The following is a 15780-nucleotide window of genomic DNA, read 5'->3' on the forward strand; positions in this document are numbered from 1 at the left end:
GCGGAGCGCGGCTTCCCGGCTCAGCAGCACCACCTGCAGCCCGCCCGGCCCCCGCCCAGGTGCCGCCGGACGCGGGGCCACCTGCGCCGCCGCCGCCGTGTGCTCCGGGCCGGGGCAAGGGGATGCTCCGGCTCTGATCCAGCCCCGCTCCCTGCGAGCACGGATTGTGTCCGGCGCCCCGCAGCAGCTCGGCCAGGTCAGAGGCTCTCAACTCTCCGCAGCTGATGTTACGCCAGCCCCCGCGGCTCTCCCAGCTACATTTCACACATCTCTGGTGACCTAAAACTTGATACGGATTTTCTGCGCAAACATTTTGGGTTTGTTTTCACGCGTTGCGTATTGGTTTCAGGGTGTACTACTCCGGAGAACGCAGCTCCACTTTCACTGGGTCGATATTAAAATGAATTTACCTAATCAGAAGCGATACAAACACTTAACAGGTTTGCTCCACTTTTCAGAAATGCCATCAATGCTCAGATATAAAATGACAACTTGGGGCCCCACGTTTTTTATCCTACATCCTGCAACTCTCATTCCTTTTCCAGACAAGTCATCTGTTGCCTCCACTGGCTCTCGCAAGGATTGCGGGATCAGACACTTCGCTACCAAGATCAACAGCACCGTTTCACTCATCTCAGTCTTTTAATCTGAGAAAACATTTCATTTCTGCTTTAATGAGACTTCCTCCTCCCCTTTACAACTGATACAACAGTACTCTAAAAAGCATGATAGCAGGCTCAAGTTATATATCCTCAATACCGATTTTTAATTAGATTCCTTATCCCCAGCTGAAGTGGCTTTTCCTTCCCCCTTCATTCACAATACTTAATCCTAACAGTCCTTGAGAATATTTGATGTTAAATGTATCAGTTTACATTGAGCTGTTTTCATCCAGTGCTTCCAACAACTCCTGTTTCCTGGTGATACTAGTTTGCAAGTGCTGAATACGCATTTTAGCGTAAGAGTGCAACCACCATAAATAATCACTTTCTTTTAGGAAGTGTCACAAGCTAGAAAGGAGGAGGACTCTATCCCAAAGATTAAAGTCTAATAGTTAAAAGGATCCATGCAAAAACTAACAAAGCCACAGCCTTTTTTAGATTTGAGGCACTTTACCACTTGCAATAACTACTGGCCTCCATCAGAAAATGGTGAACTCCAAAAACGTTCCATCCTTCCTTCTGTGTACTGTTCAACCCCGCCACCTTCAAAAAGGACAGACTTACCCCAAAATATATGGTACATTTCAACTTCCACTTTCGTAACTACAAGAAAGGCAAGGTTTTGATAAAAATGAAGTTAGCCATTGTCTGTCACAGCTGACTTCTGCAGCAGAGCAAACTAGCAGACATAATGCACTCATGAAAAAATATGCAGTACCGGATCAATGTACATTTTATTCCTTTACTGCTCCATCATGTCAAAGAGGCTGGATTACTCCCTGCGCAAACAGATTTTTTTTAAACACTTTATCTGCTTACTCATTTCACACACCAACAATTAAAAAAAAAGTTTTCTAACCCCCAACACATTTGTACAGCAATTTAAGTCAACTACAATTAACACAATCTGTCGGAATTAATCATGCTACCTGATGTCAGTTTACTTTTTTAAGCAGAAATCTGGTCTTTGCGATCAAAACATTTACGTATTTCAGAAATATCTTAACTGTCATTATCTTGAAATATATAAATGCGCTGCACGGTGCGTAGGTTGGCTTGCCCACAGCAAATTCTGCTGTGATTTACACAGTGAAACTGACTAAATTGAGAGCCTTGAAGTTTTTCTCTCTCAACCTTTCTCTCCCCCACCCCTCTCGTCCCTCTTCTCTCAGTTCCTAACATTTGTTCGGGGAAGATACCTGCCAGAGTTCCACTGTGGACCACTATTTTCTAATATCAAGTCATGTTGCATCAGTCAAGTTATATTATGTCACTTCAAACATACAAAATGCTGTTACCTCCCTGACATAACTTGACGTGATGCCACAACACATCAAGTCAGAAACATTATTATTGTTGTTATTTTTTCAGCCTGCCCCTTCATCCTCAATGATATCTGTGAAGACCCACATAAGAGTATTACTGAGTCTCTACTCCTTCTCGGCACCACAGAGCGCGCTTGCCAGGGAAGCTTTTTGCTCACAAACCTGGAGTGGAAACCCAAATCTGCAGTTCTTGCACCGCTGGGGCAACCCTGGTGTCACACTGGGGCTGGCACACAGCCCTAAGGCCCCAAGCTGGAACAGTGGGCAGCTACACAAGGCCAATGGCTGTGGCCCAGCTTCCCAAGTGGCCTTCAGCGATGCAAAAGCCAGGGGCTCATATCTACAAGGCAGCAAGTGTCCTCCTTGCGATGCTCCAGGACTTCTGGGAGGGGTAATCCTGAAATCCTGCCTTCTCTATGCAGTAATAACTATGAATACCCCCCACTGCTGCCAGAGACCTCAAAAGAAGAAAACCCCTCAAAGAAAAACTCTACATGGCAAAGCCTCTTAAATCAAGGGGAGAATTGGATAGTAGCCACAACGCTGGGATTTTTAGATGGTAAAAATCAGACCGGCTTCTGGGAAAAAGAAAAATAAAAAGGGCCATTTATGGGAGTAAAACAGACCCATTTTTATTAACAAGCTCATTCAAGCTTGATTTCAAAAGGAATTGGTTTAGTTAGCAAAAGCTTCCATTTTAGTCCATTTGTAACCTATGCAGGTCCAGCATCGCCTTTTAACATTCACAGATGAGCGGGCAAGTGGAGCCCATTTGAATCAGGCAGAAAGAAACTTACAAAGGTAAAATGACCTCTTCATAAAAAGAGTTTCTTCTCTGAGTCTCACCTTCTGTCCCCAATTTTTCCAGGGCATCTTTAAAAGTGACCATGATTTCTCCTCAAGCATAACTACTCCGTCAACAGCACAGGAGATTCCTAGGCATTATTGCACCTTGTTGCTCTGATCTTCACATCCCTCTCATCAGGGGATTGTTTCCTACTTTGCTCCTTTTTTTAAGTGCACCCCGCACTAATTTCCTCTTTACCTCTCCCATCCACCACCATTATTCCCTTTTATACACAGCCACTCATGAAATCTCCTGGAAGGAGGCTGTTGAGAACTGTCTGGATAATCAAGGGTTCTAGTTTCATTTCCTTACAGCACCGTCAGGCCGGCCCCGAGCTCCTCGTGTTTAATGAGTACGTCTGAGACACTTGAAAGAGCCCAAACACCCCTATTAGGGAACCCTCTTCAGATCTCGGTGTCCTCTCGCAGCTCACCTGTGCCTCTCGCCCCTGCAATGGAGGCAGCATCCTGCTGGCAGCCTGTCAATCACAGGGAACAGACACGGGCTGGCAGGCACCCCCTGACAGAGAGTCACCGCCATGAAGACATCACCGGTTATTATTATTAACGGGTATTAATAGAGATGTTAAGAGCCCTTCCTCCCTTTTCCTCCAGCAGCTGAGCAAAATTCAGGGGACTCTCGCAACGTAGGTTACCCCTGAAAGTCGGAGGAGAAACAAACCTCGTTCCACACACCAGTAAGAAATTACCCGTGTTTAATTCCTCGGCCATTACTTAACCTTTTTACCTAAGTGCACAGGGGGCGAAGGATGAGAAAAGTCTTTCTGCTGTTCCCTCTCACTGACCAGTTAGACAAGTTCATTCCCTCTTCTCCAACACACGCGCTTTCCACTGGAGCACTACAGACCCCATTAATAACACTACATCAGTTTGCTTCAGAGGGCTTCAAGAAACTGGAGGAAAAAAAGATGCTGGGAGACGGGATTCTGCCAGGGCCCAGAGGCATGTGACGAGCGTGCAGCGAGCTCCCTCCCCACGCACCTCTCCGGAGCAGCGAGCCTTTACCCCGGCGGCTGTCAGCGCTTCGGCCCCCTCCCACACGGCCGCTCGCTCGCACCCGCCTGCCCGGGACTGCTCTTCGTGCCCGTCCCACTCGGCGGTGTCGCGGCGGGCAGGCTCTCCCCGTTCTGAGGCAGAAACTCCAGATCAAAAGACAAGGGGAAGGGGGAGAAAAAGAGGTAGAGGGGAAAAAAAAAAAAAAAAGACAACAGCGAAGGAGAGCATCTCCCACTTGTCTCTTGAGCCTGGCATCCACTTTTCCGAGTTGAAGCCCCCGCCAGCCCGGCACAGGGACGTTCTGTGGCCATTTACACAAGCAGGCAGGGCCGCCCTGCCCGCAGTGGGGGCGCGGGGCTGCGTTCGGGCACCCGCGGCCTCGGGAGCCGGCGGAGCTGGCCCGGCGGGGACCCACGCTGCGGCCAGCGGCGCTGATGGCGGCCCGCTGCCGGGGCTGCAGTGTCAGACCCTCCCCGGCCGGCCGCAGCACGCAGCGGGGCCACGGCCAGCCGCTGCCGTACCCCCCTGCCGGGGACACCCGCCCGGCCCGGCCCGGCCACCGCGGAGAGCGACCCGCGGCGCGGCGGGGCCGCCGTCCCGGGCGTCCCGGCCCCCTTTGTGAGCGGAGCGGAGCGGTGCGGGACAGGCCGGGCGGCAGCGCCGTGCCGCGGCGCGGGGCAGCTCCCCCGAGCCCGCCGCCTCCCTCCGTCCCCCCGTCCGCGCCTCCCCGCCCGCCGCCGGGGCGCCCGGGCGGGAGCGGCGGGCCCCGCGCCCCGATCCCACCTACCGTCCTCCTTGTCCAGCACCATTGTCCCGGGCGCCGAGGGCGGCCGCCGCCGCCGCCGCTCCGGCTCCTTGGGGCGCTCCCCCTCCAGCCGCCGCTCTGGGCTCCGGGGCGGGCGAGGCGCCGGGCCGGGCACCGGGGCGCTGCCGAGGCGGGGGCAGCGGCGCGGCCGCCCCGGCGCTGCCCCGGGACGCGAGTTTGGAGCGGGGCTGCGGCGGCTACGGCCGCGCTGGGCGCCGGAGAGCTGGAGCCGGGCTCCTGCACCAGCCGCCTCGCCCCCGGCCCCGCCGCTGCAGCTCGAGTGCCAGTTTAGGGATCAAAGAAGAAGGGAAGCGGGGGGGAGAGAGGAAAAAGGTAAGGGAGGGCCAATATCGGGGGCTGCTCCCCCTGCTCCGTCCTTGCCCAACCTGCGCTGTCAAAAATTGTCTTAATGTAATCGCGTGTGATCGCTCACAACCTCTCTCCCCTTTGCTGTTGCCACTGCAAGAGCTTTCCAGGCTTCTAAAGTGCTTTTCTCTTGATTTCACTCTAAATCTAAAATTATATTCAAAGGAAGGGGGGTGGGAGGGAGGAAAGATGTGAACCTATCACTGAAAGCAAAAGCACTTGCCGCCTGCCTCGCTCGCTCTCTCTCTCAATTTATGTGCTTTGCACTCTCTCCTGCTGCTGAATAAATGCACACATTTCCCAGGGACCCTCAGATTCCCCTGTTAATTAAATCAATTCATTATGCTCAGATCTGATTAGCAGCCCCTTCCCCCCCTCTTTGAATCAATTATTCAATACACAAACATAATTGCCTGTGCCAGAGGTGTCTAAGTATTAGCTTATTTAACTCCAAGGACACTAATTACCCCTAGGGCAAGGGAACTTTTCTCATTAATTCTGACAAAACACAAAAGCACAGTTAAAGTGTGTGTGTATATACGTGTGTGAGAGAGAAGATGGGGGAGCGCATAGCCGAGGAAGGGAGGCATTACTCTAACACACGTGTTACTGTATAAATAAGCTCAGTTTTTCTTTCTACCTTCGCCTTAGCTTTTCCCCCACATCTTGCCTTTGCTAAACTTGCCCCGTCTGCCTCTCTGTTTTTAAAGTAAGGAACAGATTGACGTTGCCAATCTGTGTCAGATCTGGAGTAAAAGTGCTCGCATCCAAAACAATACAGAAAAAAGTATATGGGACTGATAGGGAGCAAAGCAGAATTTGGAAATAGTTTACTAAAGCCGAAAACTCTGTGCCAGACAATCTTCTGTGCTTTAAAAACCCGTGAAAGGCGCAGCCCTCTGAAGCAGCAGGTAAGATGATACATAATCTAGTATGTACTGGGAACAGTTCTGAATTGTTTACCATTTGAATTAATGTCAGTGCCCACTATTAATGTACTTGCTTCCTACGTTTACCATAATGGGCTTGATTTCCATTAGCTGGAGCTGGAATGCTAAAAAGAGCCCGGGCAAGGCTGATGCAAACCGAGATCAACCATCATTGTGGTGTCTGAGACGCATGGCTTCTGGCTGGCGTGTTACCCAAGTTTTACCTCTCTGTGAACTTCCTTTAAATTAAAAAAAAAAAAAAAGGGTAAGAAAAAAAGAAGTAGTAATTGATTCCCCCAAATTGGGTTTTTACTTTCTAAAGATCCATATTGTTCATGTCCTCAATGTGCACAGAAGTATTGAAGATTTTCTTTTTGTTTCCTTAGGCAATGCATGAGCTGATCCATTAATCCATTTGGCTTTATATATCAGGAAACTAATATTAGCTCAGCTCATCTATTATCTTTTATTTAGGTCCCACCATGTTGCCTTTTTTTGACTTTTCTTCAGGCTGGCTCCCTCTGAGGGTAGACAGAGAATTTTTGATAGATTTCAGGGGGGATAGTGCTGCACATCATCTCATGGGACCCGTCACATCCTCAGTTCCCCATCTTCACATTCACCCTGTCAAGATACCCATTATTAAACTTGCCTTTCTACCCACTCTCTTTAAGGCACACCTTGTACACATCACCTATAGCCAAGGGGGTCAAAAACCCCACAAGTACCTCCTCTTCATCCCTACAATAAACCAAACAAACCCATAGCTTAGACTGCTTGGCAACAAACAATAAATAGGATTGGGAACATAAAGTTGTCTTTCATTAGTGCAGCATGTTTTTCTGTGAGTACACACATATAAGGATAAAAATGCTTTCAAGCTTTGTAACACAACAAACCCTGTTAATTCTCTGGTTTTTAATTTCCACTCTGTGGCACATACTGCACCCACAGGAACTTGGTCATTCTAACTCCATGAATCTGTTTTGTTTTTGTTTTTTTTTTTTTTTTCTTTTTTTTTTTTTTCCTGCCTTTTGAAGGAACGCAGCAGCACTTGAAAAATGCTGACCCTGGAGAACATGGTGCATCAACTCAGTGCTTTTGGTCCTTGAGCCCGTTCCTTTTTTCACTGTGGCCAAGGAGCGTTTTGGATGCAAAGCCATAATTTCTAAATCTTGGTATGCAACTCTTGAGCCTCAATTCTGAGCTTACTACAGGGATGGTATGGTTTAATCTATGCACAGACTTACTGAGTGGCAGAAGTTTGTCTGCATGCACTGGAGCTCAAGGTCACTGTTGGGATGCCAAGGGTAGAACTGGAAGAAACTGAGGAAACAGAGGCTGACTTTGGTATTGTTCTTCAGATGTGATGTTTGCACTTGAGCCAACAAAGGTGGGGTCACTGGGCATGAAAAAGACCTGGAAGGAAAAATCTAGAGAGAATGTTGCACTTGTGTAGGCGCATGAGAGAGCATCACACAAGGGGAGAAAAATAATGCCAAAACCACCAAAACATTTAATTCCCAAACACACATCCTGCAGTTTGAACAATCTGCTGTAATCCTGCAGTTACAGTCATGGGCATTTTTAGGTTTACAGCTTTAATAAGTTGAAGAGACAAACCCCAATGTAAAGCTCCTCACTCTACGTAAATTACTTTTTCTGGTGTGGTGAAGCATTGTCCTGTGTTTGTTTCCATTATATCTGCTCAGAGAGTTATTTCAGAGGACTGAGAAAGTTTCAGTAATTTTTGTGCCTCCTTCACCCAGTAGATTAAGTCTCATATGAAGAATTTCACCACACTTATTTTTTAATACCTTGACACTAGAGAAGAGCAGCTAGAATACTCCTTTAAAAAGCACTTGTGTAGGCAACTGGCCCCATAATGAGTTACTAGGAAAACTTGCCATGGATCAGTGTCTGGGAATAAGCTTCAGCTCCCCAACCCTCCATTCTGTGGAACAAAGAACTAAAACAGCTCACTGCTGGAGGAGAACCAGACAGCACCATTGCTGAGGTGCCTGTTCATCGCTGATGTGCACTGGATTTTGTTCAGTTATGGTGCCTCACACGCTCCCTGGCCAGGCAGTTCCGAGAAGCCATCACGCTCAATACTGCAGAAACTACAGAGAAAAGGGAGCAGCTGTGCTCTGCCTAGGGAAGTTTCTGGTCTCATACTAATTCCTGCTATTCCTAGTGCATGAGGGAAGAGGCACACAGGAATAAACACACCTTTGTGCAGCCAGAGCTTGGGCTCAGACCTCTGGGTCTAACTTGAGGCTCTTGCTCACTAGCTGCTTGTACTTTTTCCTTTTTACTTGAGTACAAGCAAGAGAAAATGAAGTTTCTTAAGAACAACGCCCCATTCTTATTAAATTACAAAGTCCACAGTATACTTAAGTCAAGCCTTTAGCAGACCCGTGAGGTTTCATATTATCCTATGCTTGAATGAGGCAGATGACTGGAGCAAAAACCAGCTGATGACATAAAAGCATTCTTCTACTTTCAGTCTCCCTTAATTAAGAACTTGGTTAATGTTTCAGTGTTGGGAATTATAAAGTTTCATCATGGGAGGTTAATATGTTTTTTTATCTTTCAGCTGACAGGATTAAAAAAAAAAATCAAAATAAAAAAGGAAGGTGATTAAGTCACGTGCGCCAGTCAGAATCCCACAGTGAAGCAGCACCAGGCCATACCAAAACTACTCTGCACATGGAGAATTTAGCAGCTGTTTTCAAAGTCAGATTTCTCAGCAGATGAGACTTTTATCTGCCAGTTTGACACATGGGTTTTATTTCTTGAATTCACACAAATAACTGAGACAATTTGCACAGGTCTGTATTAAATTAGCTACAAAACATCTCTATTTTTACCCATTTCAGAATCACTTGCACCTACCTTGCTGGTGTCAGAAGAGAGTGACCACGGGCCTGACCTCATACCACAATTCAGCAGCCCTGTAAAGGAGGAAAATCACAAGTGCTCTGAAAAGTTATGTTCACACAGAACATGGGTGGCAGTTCAAAGGACCACTTAAATACATACCTGAGATCTACAGACCTCAATTATTTCTAAACTGTGGCTTGCTCTACTTCTCTGCCTATGCATTGTGAAAATAAATCACTCAGTTCTGTTACTATGTTTTACGTGAAATGAATGTTAAATATTTTCATAAATATAGCTTCTCCCTTAATAAAGAAAACTGTGTATTAAAAATATAGCATTTCCTTTGATAGAAGAAAATGGGAAAGCTTCAAAAATAAAACCTCCAGAGAATAAGTTCTTTGCCACTGTGATATAAGGCTGTAACTGTAAGCCATTAGGCTTTACAATCTGTAATGACCTTTTAGAGAAATTTACAGTGGATAAATTAGTTATTCAGAAGTTGTGCTGCTGCTCTCCATAGGAAAAAGTTAAAAGGAATTTTTTTTTTCAAAAATAAAAGTAGCAAGAGCTGAATTTTTGGACTGTTTCTTGTTTCATAAGAAGTTTAATGGGCAGATTCTGCACCTCTCATGTTGAGAACAGCTCAGCTGCAATGGAATCCATGAAGTTTCTTTCTACATGAGAAACTGGTATCAGGAAGATTTTGTGAGTGGGTACAAAGTGCTGGGGGTGAGGTTGGGTGTGACACACTGCAGATCTCCCCAGCACCAAGACAGGCAGGGAGAGGTCTAAGGACCGAAGTGAAAGGCTCTAGAGGAGGCCCAGACATGGAGCTGGGACAGGCTGGATTTCCCTGGAAAAAGCATAAATAGAGGAGGTGCTTTCCTAATAGAAACCTCCTTTCTCCTTCCAGCTCTCAAAACTCTCCTAGGCTCAAGTGAGATGTGTTCTTCCATTTGCATGGTCCATCAGGTCTCAACAGTGATGTAAGATTTCAATCTATCAAACTGAAGTTCAGCCAAAGTTCAGGGATGCACCTTTAGCCCAATCTTTCTGAGCAAACCACCACATGGACTCTGACTCTGCCACCTCTTCACATAGCAGTGCCTGTGCAGTTTTTTTAATCCTTAAGACACATATCCCAGCAAAAAGACACCTCCAAACTTATGAAAAAACTCTAGTGACAGTGTTTTCATAACATCCCTTGCTTTCATTTGGATCAATAATTGACTTTTCTGTATATTCTTCTCTACAGCAAAGTCCATTGCTGCTGCAGTGTTCTCCTGCAGACAGTCCTGCCTTTTACTCTCACCTTGGTAGAGCAGACAGACCTGAAAGACAAATCTGGCATCCCTGCATCTGCCTCAGTTGTTTCTGGAGGAATCCAGTGAGACAGTGTCTGGTTCTGGAGTGACACGTGGAGCTCTCGGGCTTGTTGCCACATACTCTGTTATGATCAGAGCTTATTGCTCCCAGCCTGATGTCAAGCAGAGACTTATCAAATGTGGGATGGGTGAACAGAGACAGAGCCATGCAGCTGCCTTTTCATCATCTCTTACTATCAGCTCTTTAAACTGCAGCAACACATAGAGGGGTCCCAGTCATGGAGCTAGACCACAGCATATTGTCCAAAAATCCCAGTGCCCTTCTTCAATAAGATAGCTTCTTTCTTTGCTGCCTTGCACGAAAGAGACCAGGCAAAATTGACACAGAATAGTTGGAGATGGATGAATTGAAAAGACAATGCAATGTCAGGCTCATGTTGCTTTGTGATAACAATACCCTAAGACACTGCCAGTGTCCCTTATGTTTTGTGGCTCCCTCTGCCTCTACTTGGCGTGGGTGACATTTGTCAGGTCTTCATAACATCATTCTAACAACATATCATCTAAAAATGTTGAGCCCATAGGAAAATGGCTGCTGGCACAGGAGCTGTAGGTGCACACAAAGGATCTGGTGCGGCAGCTGAACACACAACAGAGGAATTCCAGCTATTCCCCATGTTAGGGAGGGTCTGTTGCACTGGGCTGTGTTTTGCACTTGAATTCATCAGCATCCAGTTCAGTGTGAATCTAATGGTGATAATCTTCTTGATTCATTAATGTGTGAGATGAGAAAACATATACACAAACCAGAGAGATGAATATTTTGGTATTTGTTTGTTTTAAAAGAAATGCATGCTGTGAAATTACAAGATTTCTCTCTGAATCCAAAGACAGAAACCAGTTCCATGAAGATGAAAGTTAGAGAAGATGTTCTGATAAAAGCAGGCAGGGGGAGGCTCTAATGAAGGCATACACTATAGTGCACATCTTGCCAATATTGCTTAATGAATAATATGTGCACTCAGATGAGAATAGTATTGATTGAGGTCTGCAGGGAAAGTTCTCTAGGAAAAATTTTTATTCTAGGAGCAGAGTCCTTTTTGGAAGATTTTGATCTTTTCCTGCTGCAACCTTTCTCCTCCCCTCTCTTTGTGCTACCCAAAGCAACTGACGGTCAAAAAATGAAAAGCCTCCCCTGCATCTAATGTATCTATCAGATCCCAAAAGAAATTTATACACCAGTACTAAGAATGGCTGCACCATTCTCCTTAGCTGGTAGAGGACACAGCAGTGTATAATTAGGACTGGATTACTTCGCTCAGAACTGGAACAGAGAGCAGATGTCTTGCATTAATATTGGCATTTGATTTCACACACTTTCTTTGCCATGTTTGCAAAACCAATTTGCCTTCCTATCTTGGATCTTGCCTTTCGTTTGCTCTCAGGCTGCTGTAATGCAAACAAAAAGCCACCAGTGGCAGTATGAAAGTACATGTAGAAGTTCAGGCCCTTACAAAGTGGGTAGAGCTTAGGATTTAATTACTAGTGTAAAATATCAACTTATTTTCTGATTATGTTGATGAGATTGGTACGGTCGGTGTGTTCTGCTGATGCCAACTCAGACAAAAGAGGTCATGGCATTAGAATGCATTTGTGAGCAGTAAAGAAAGATACACCTCTTCCAAATTAATGCCATCAGACTATCTGTAATACAGATGAGAGATGCATTCCCCTTCTCAAACACAGCTAACCTTTTTTTCACCTGTTTTTCCACACAGGGGACTTCAAGTCTTGATTTTGCTCCAGTTCAACTTTTCACATGCAAAATCCTTCCAGAGGGCCTACCACAAAATTTCATGCTGTTAAAAATATTGGCCCCAATTCTGAACTGCAGCCAGCTTGCATTTGATAGCAGCTTTATGGCTGCAGCTGGGTTCTGGAGGTTTCTTAGGAGGCAGAGATGATCTGCCTTAATTCAGGAGCATCCAGAGGCTGATCACAATGTCCCACACTACAGCAGCACAGAATAGCTGTAATATGGGCAGCAAGCAAGCAGCAGGGTGATGCTGACAAACTCTGGAGTCAATACAGGGGCGCAACCCAAATTGCCTCACCACTGACCCTCTTCGGCAGTGCTAGCTTTGGCTTCAACACACTGTTTGCTTTACTTGGTGATGGGAAATGCTCTCTAGACCTTGCCCTGTAGCACCAGAACGCACCTGTTTGCAGGTGGCAGCACCTGTTTGCACCATGCAGAGCTTTTCCTACAGAGGTGCTTTGGGAAGACTACCCTTCTCTACCCAGACCTATATCCAAACCCACAGTTACTGCCTTTGTTCCCTTGTCATGCCAGACACTTAGAGAAGGGGGTGATTTCTGTGACAGGGTCAGAGAGACCAGGAGATTTTGTGCTTGTAGACCTCCAAGTCTTTTCCCCATGAAACGCCATCCCTTTTCTGTCTACTCTCTGTACACAATGGTAGCAACTCCCCTAGTCCTAGAGAATGTGTTGGATATCTGAACAAAATGGCAAATTAGGAAATGTTCTAGGGGTAATTTCACATTATTCTGGCCCATCAGCAAATGACAGAAGTGCAAGGACTAAAACAAGGCAATAACTGGAAGGAATGGTAGTGGTTGCCACAGCTCTCTAAGCAGGTGAGAAGCTCAGTCTGAAAGCAGTAAAGATAACTACAGAAATGATATCATTCTCTCAGTGAGAGCTGGAAAAGCTTCTGTGCTCACAGGGAGGTCAAGAAGTGAGAGCCCAGTGGATCATTTTGTTGCGTTTTTAATGCTTCATGGCACAGGGTCAGTCAGAAATCCCTATCCTGAGGTCATGGTTGGGGCAGCATGGAAAGCAATCTTTTCTGCTGCTGGCAAGGCCCTGCTCAGGCTCTGCTCCTTCTCTCTCTCAGATTATTACAGCCCACTCCTCCTGCTCATCATGCCATGGTTAAATCCACCCTGGGCACTGGCATTCAGCCTCTCTGGGATCACAGAGGCCCCAAGGACTTTCCCTGTGGCATTCTGTCCAGGCTGTTGCAGTGTGGTGCAACAAACAGCCATCCAAAGGTAACCCTGGGCAGCATTTGGGGCAGTAAAATTCCTTACCCTGCCTGTTGATAAGCAAGAACTAATATTTATTTTTAGCTCCACATTTAAATAGCACGAGTGAGACAGAATGAGGAGCATGGATGGCAACAGACTTGTCTGATAACTGAGTAATGAGCCCTATTTTTATGGCATTAGCCCCTTGTCAATGCAGCAGTGTGGTTCCACTTGACATGTGGGGAAATGGGGATAATCATCCCTCTCTGAACCTGCCTAGGAGATTCTTTGACCTAGAAGAAGTTTGACTCAGAAGAAGCTGAGAAGCACGGCTTGGAGGGCCTCCTAATGACTACATCTGTTTTAAATAGACATATTTTGACTATGGCTTCCATACCAAACAGTCACCAGAGTCAAGTGATCACTTAAAAAGGCTGAGATACAACTCTGCAGTATTTTACACTGGATTTAATAGCTAAGCCTTAGAGGAAAAAATACCACCCTGCAAGCACACAGCTGAAGCATGGACATTTAATGAATGCTGCTCACTGCCTAAATGTGAATTCACACTGCAACACTCTTGCAGATGATCTATAATGCCTTGCATTGCTAGTATATCCAATTTGCATAAATATACCTCAAATATTTATAAATCAATATATACAAGCACGTGTTTAAAAGTGACTATCAAAAGTGCATACACACAGAGTTCTTACATGCTCTAATTAACCCAAATAATCACATTTTGCCTTATTAAATTAAACATTCTATGGATAAAAAGTAGCTTGCCATCTAAGCACTAAAATACTGTTAGAAAGAAACTCTGCTGCCAAAAAAGAAACAAGAGAACATGCCCATGGAAGAACACTTAACTGAAATGTAGCTGCAGGATCTAATGCCATGGAATGACTAACAATAATGTATATATTACTTTTAAACAAGCCAGCAGTTTTGGATAACTTTCCACTTCTCTCTCTGGTACTCCAGTTTCAGCCTAGTGAGCTATAACTGTTCAGGATAAGCAGAGAGCAGTAAAAGAGCCTGCTAAACCTCTTGCCCATTTAAAAAGGTTTCCTCAGAAGCAATGAGAATTCCTTATTTCCTCCAGCTGCTTATTTACTGGTGCTTCCCTGCTTTCATTTAATTAGAGCTAAAAAACAACAGCAACAACCATCCCTGATAATTTTTAAACTCTCTCCAACTAAGAAACCCTTATCAAGAGGTACAAAGAGGCACTGAGGACAGCTGGGGAGTTGGGAACAAATTTCTTGGTGGGTCCCACTTTAAAGCTTTTATAGCTTTTATATACCTAAGAAATCTAGCCCTGGCTGAAAGGAAGTGATTAAAGTTTTTAAAGACTACAGAGTTTTACACAGAGTAGTGTGATGCTCAGGACCAATTAAATGTCATCTTAAGTACTTAACTGAAGCTTTTTTTTTTTTTTTACACTAGGAATCAGTTAAGTGGAAGGTGCCAAATTAAACTTACATTTGAATTGACTTAATTTCAAGTGATTATGCATCGTAATTTAAGAATGATTTCAGAAAGCTTTCAGTGGAGCAGCCTCTGTTAAGTTGGCTTCAGGAGCACTGTGTTAAGTCTGAAAAAAGAAAACAGGGCAATATGACATGCTCAAGAGCAAATAAGTGCAACTAACAACAACAAAAGTGTTGCAATTAGGCCCACAATAACGCAGGTGGCATCTCATGAGGAGGTCTCAGTCAAGAGAGACTCAGTCTGCACAAGGACTCTGAGGGAGTGTGCTCCATTTCAGGCAAGAGCAGTAAACCCCAGGTTTTCTTCCTCCAACATGTGACAATTTAATTTGCCACATGTAATAATAACATGATATAATTACTCACATGCCCTTTCTTTGATGAATGCTTTTCTCAAGCAAATATGACTTTGACACATATTAGGGACAAGGGGATATAATAAAACTTCTGGAAATGAGGCAGGAGGTCCTGCAGCTAAAGAGCTAGACTGGAACTAGGGAGACTTGGAATTTAATCCAGGTCTGGCATGTTTTCCATGCACTTCTAGCAAGTCTCTTGGGCACCAAAGCAAAAGTCAGGTGGCTGATAAAACTTTTCATAAATGCTTAGGGGCTCTTGGCAAAAACATTTAATTAGAAAATAGAGGCTAGATGGCTGACTAGACATAAACTAATAGTGTAACCCTGGGCTAAAACAACCCTGGCCACCCATCCCCATGCCCCCCTTTGGAATGGTGGCTGCTTTCATTGTTTTTGCCATTTATTTCTCTGTTTATGTGGGTTATGCCAGTGACTGGAGCTAAAGAATGGTCCAGTAACTGGTGCAAAACTTCCAGGGCAGCCTGCTGAAGGCAAAGGGTGGGAACGGGCGGGCTCTGCTGACCCCAGTGTGCAGCTCCTCATACCCACTACCTACCCTTCTTCAAATTATGGCCTAACAGCTTTTGTGTAACAAAACACACCATCAGGACCCTTGAGATCAGTCTCCAGCAGATGGGAGAGCTGGTGTAGCTCTTTCATGTGCCTGAGAAGGTGTCACCTGGACCAACAAACCAACCAAATAGTCTTTTCTG

The 15780-nt window shown here is 45.5% G+C and overlaps 1 protein-coding gene across 3 annotated transcripts in view; it reads right to left on the reverse strand.

The window, feature by feature from the left end:
- Positions 1 to 15780, reverse strand: part of LMO1 (LIM domain only 1) — a 73487-nt gene that overhangs the window by 54811 nt on the left and 2896 nt on the right. Inside the window, exons 3-4 of one of the 3 annotated variants that reach the window (XM_058027143.1) lie at positions 8849 to 8907; positions 7201 to 7383 (exon numbers count right to left, since the gene is read on the reverse strand). Coding sequence is in view for 1 of the 3 variants with exons in the window: in XM_058027142.1 (XP_057883125.1) it covers positions 4638 to 4659 (22 nt within the window). In the remaining 2 variants the exon portion in view is untranslated. Of the gene's footprint in view, positions 1 to 4637; positions 4743 to 7200; positions 7384 to 8848; positions 8908 to 15780 lie in introns of those variants that run through there. The other 2 variants (XM_058027142.1, XM_058027141.1) reach the window with 2 other exon arrangements.

Source organism: Melospiza georgiana, chromosome 6, assembly GCF_028018845.1.
Source record: "Melospiza georgiana isolate bMelGeo1 chromosome 6, bMelGeo1.pri, whole genome shotgun sequence".
NCBI classification, from domain to species: Eukaryota; Metazoa; Chordata; class Aves; order Passeriformes; family Passerellidae; genus Melospiza; species Melospiza georgiana.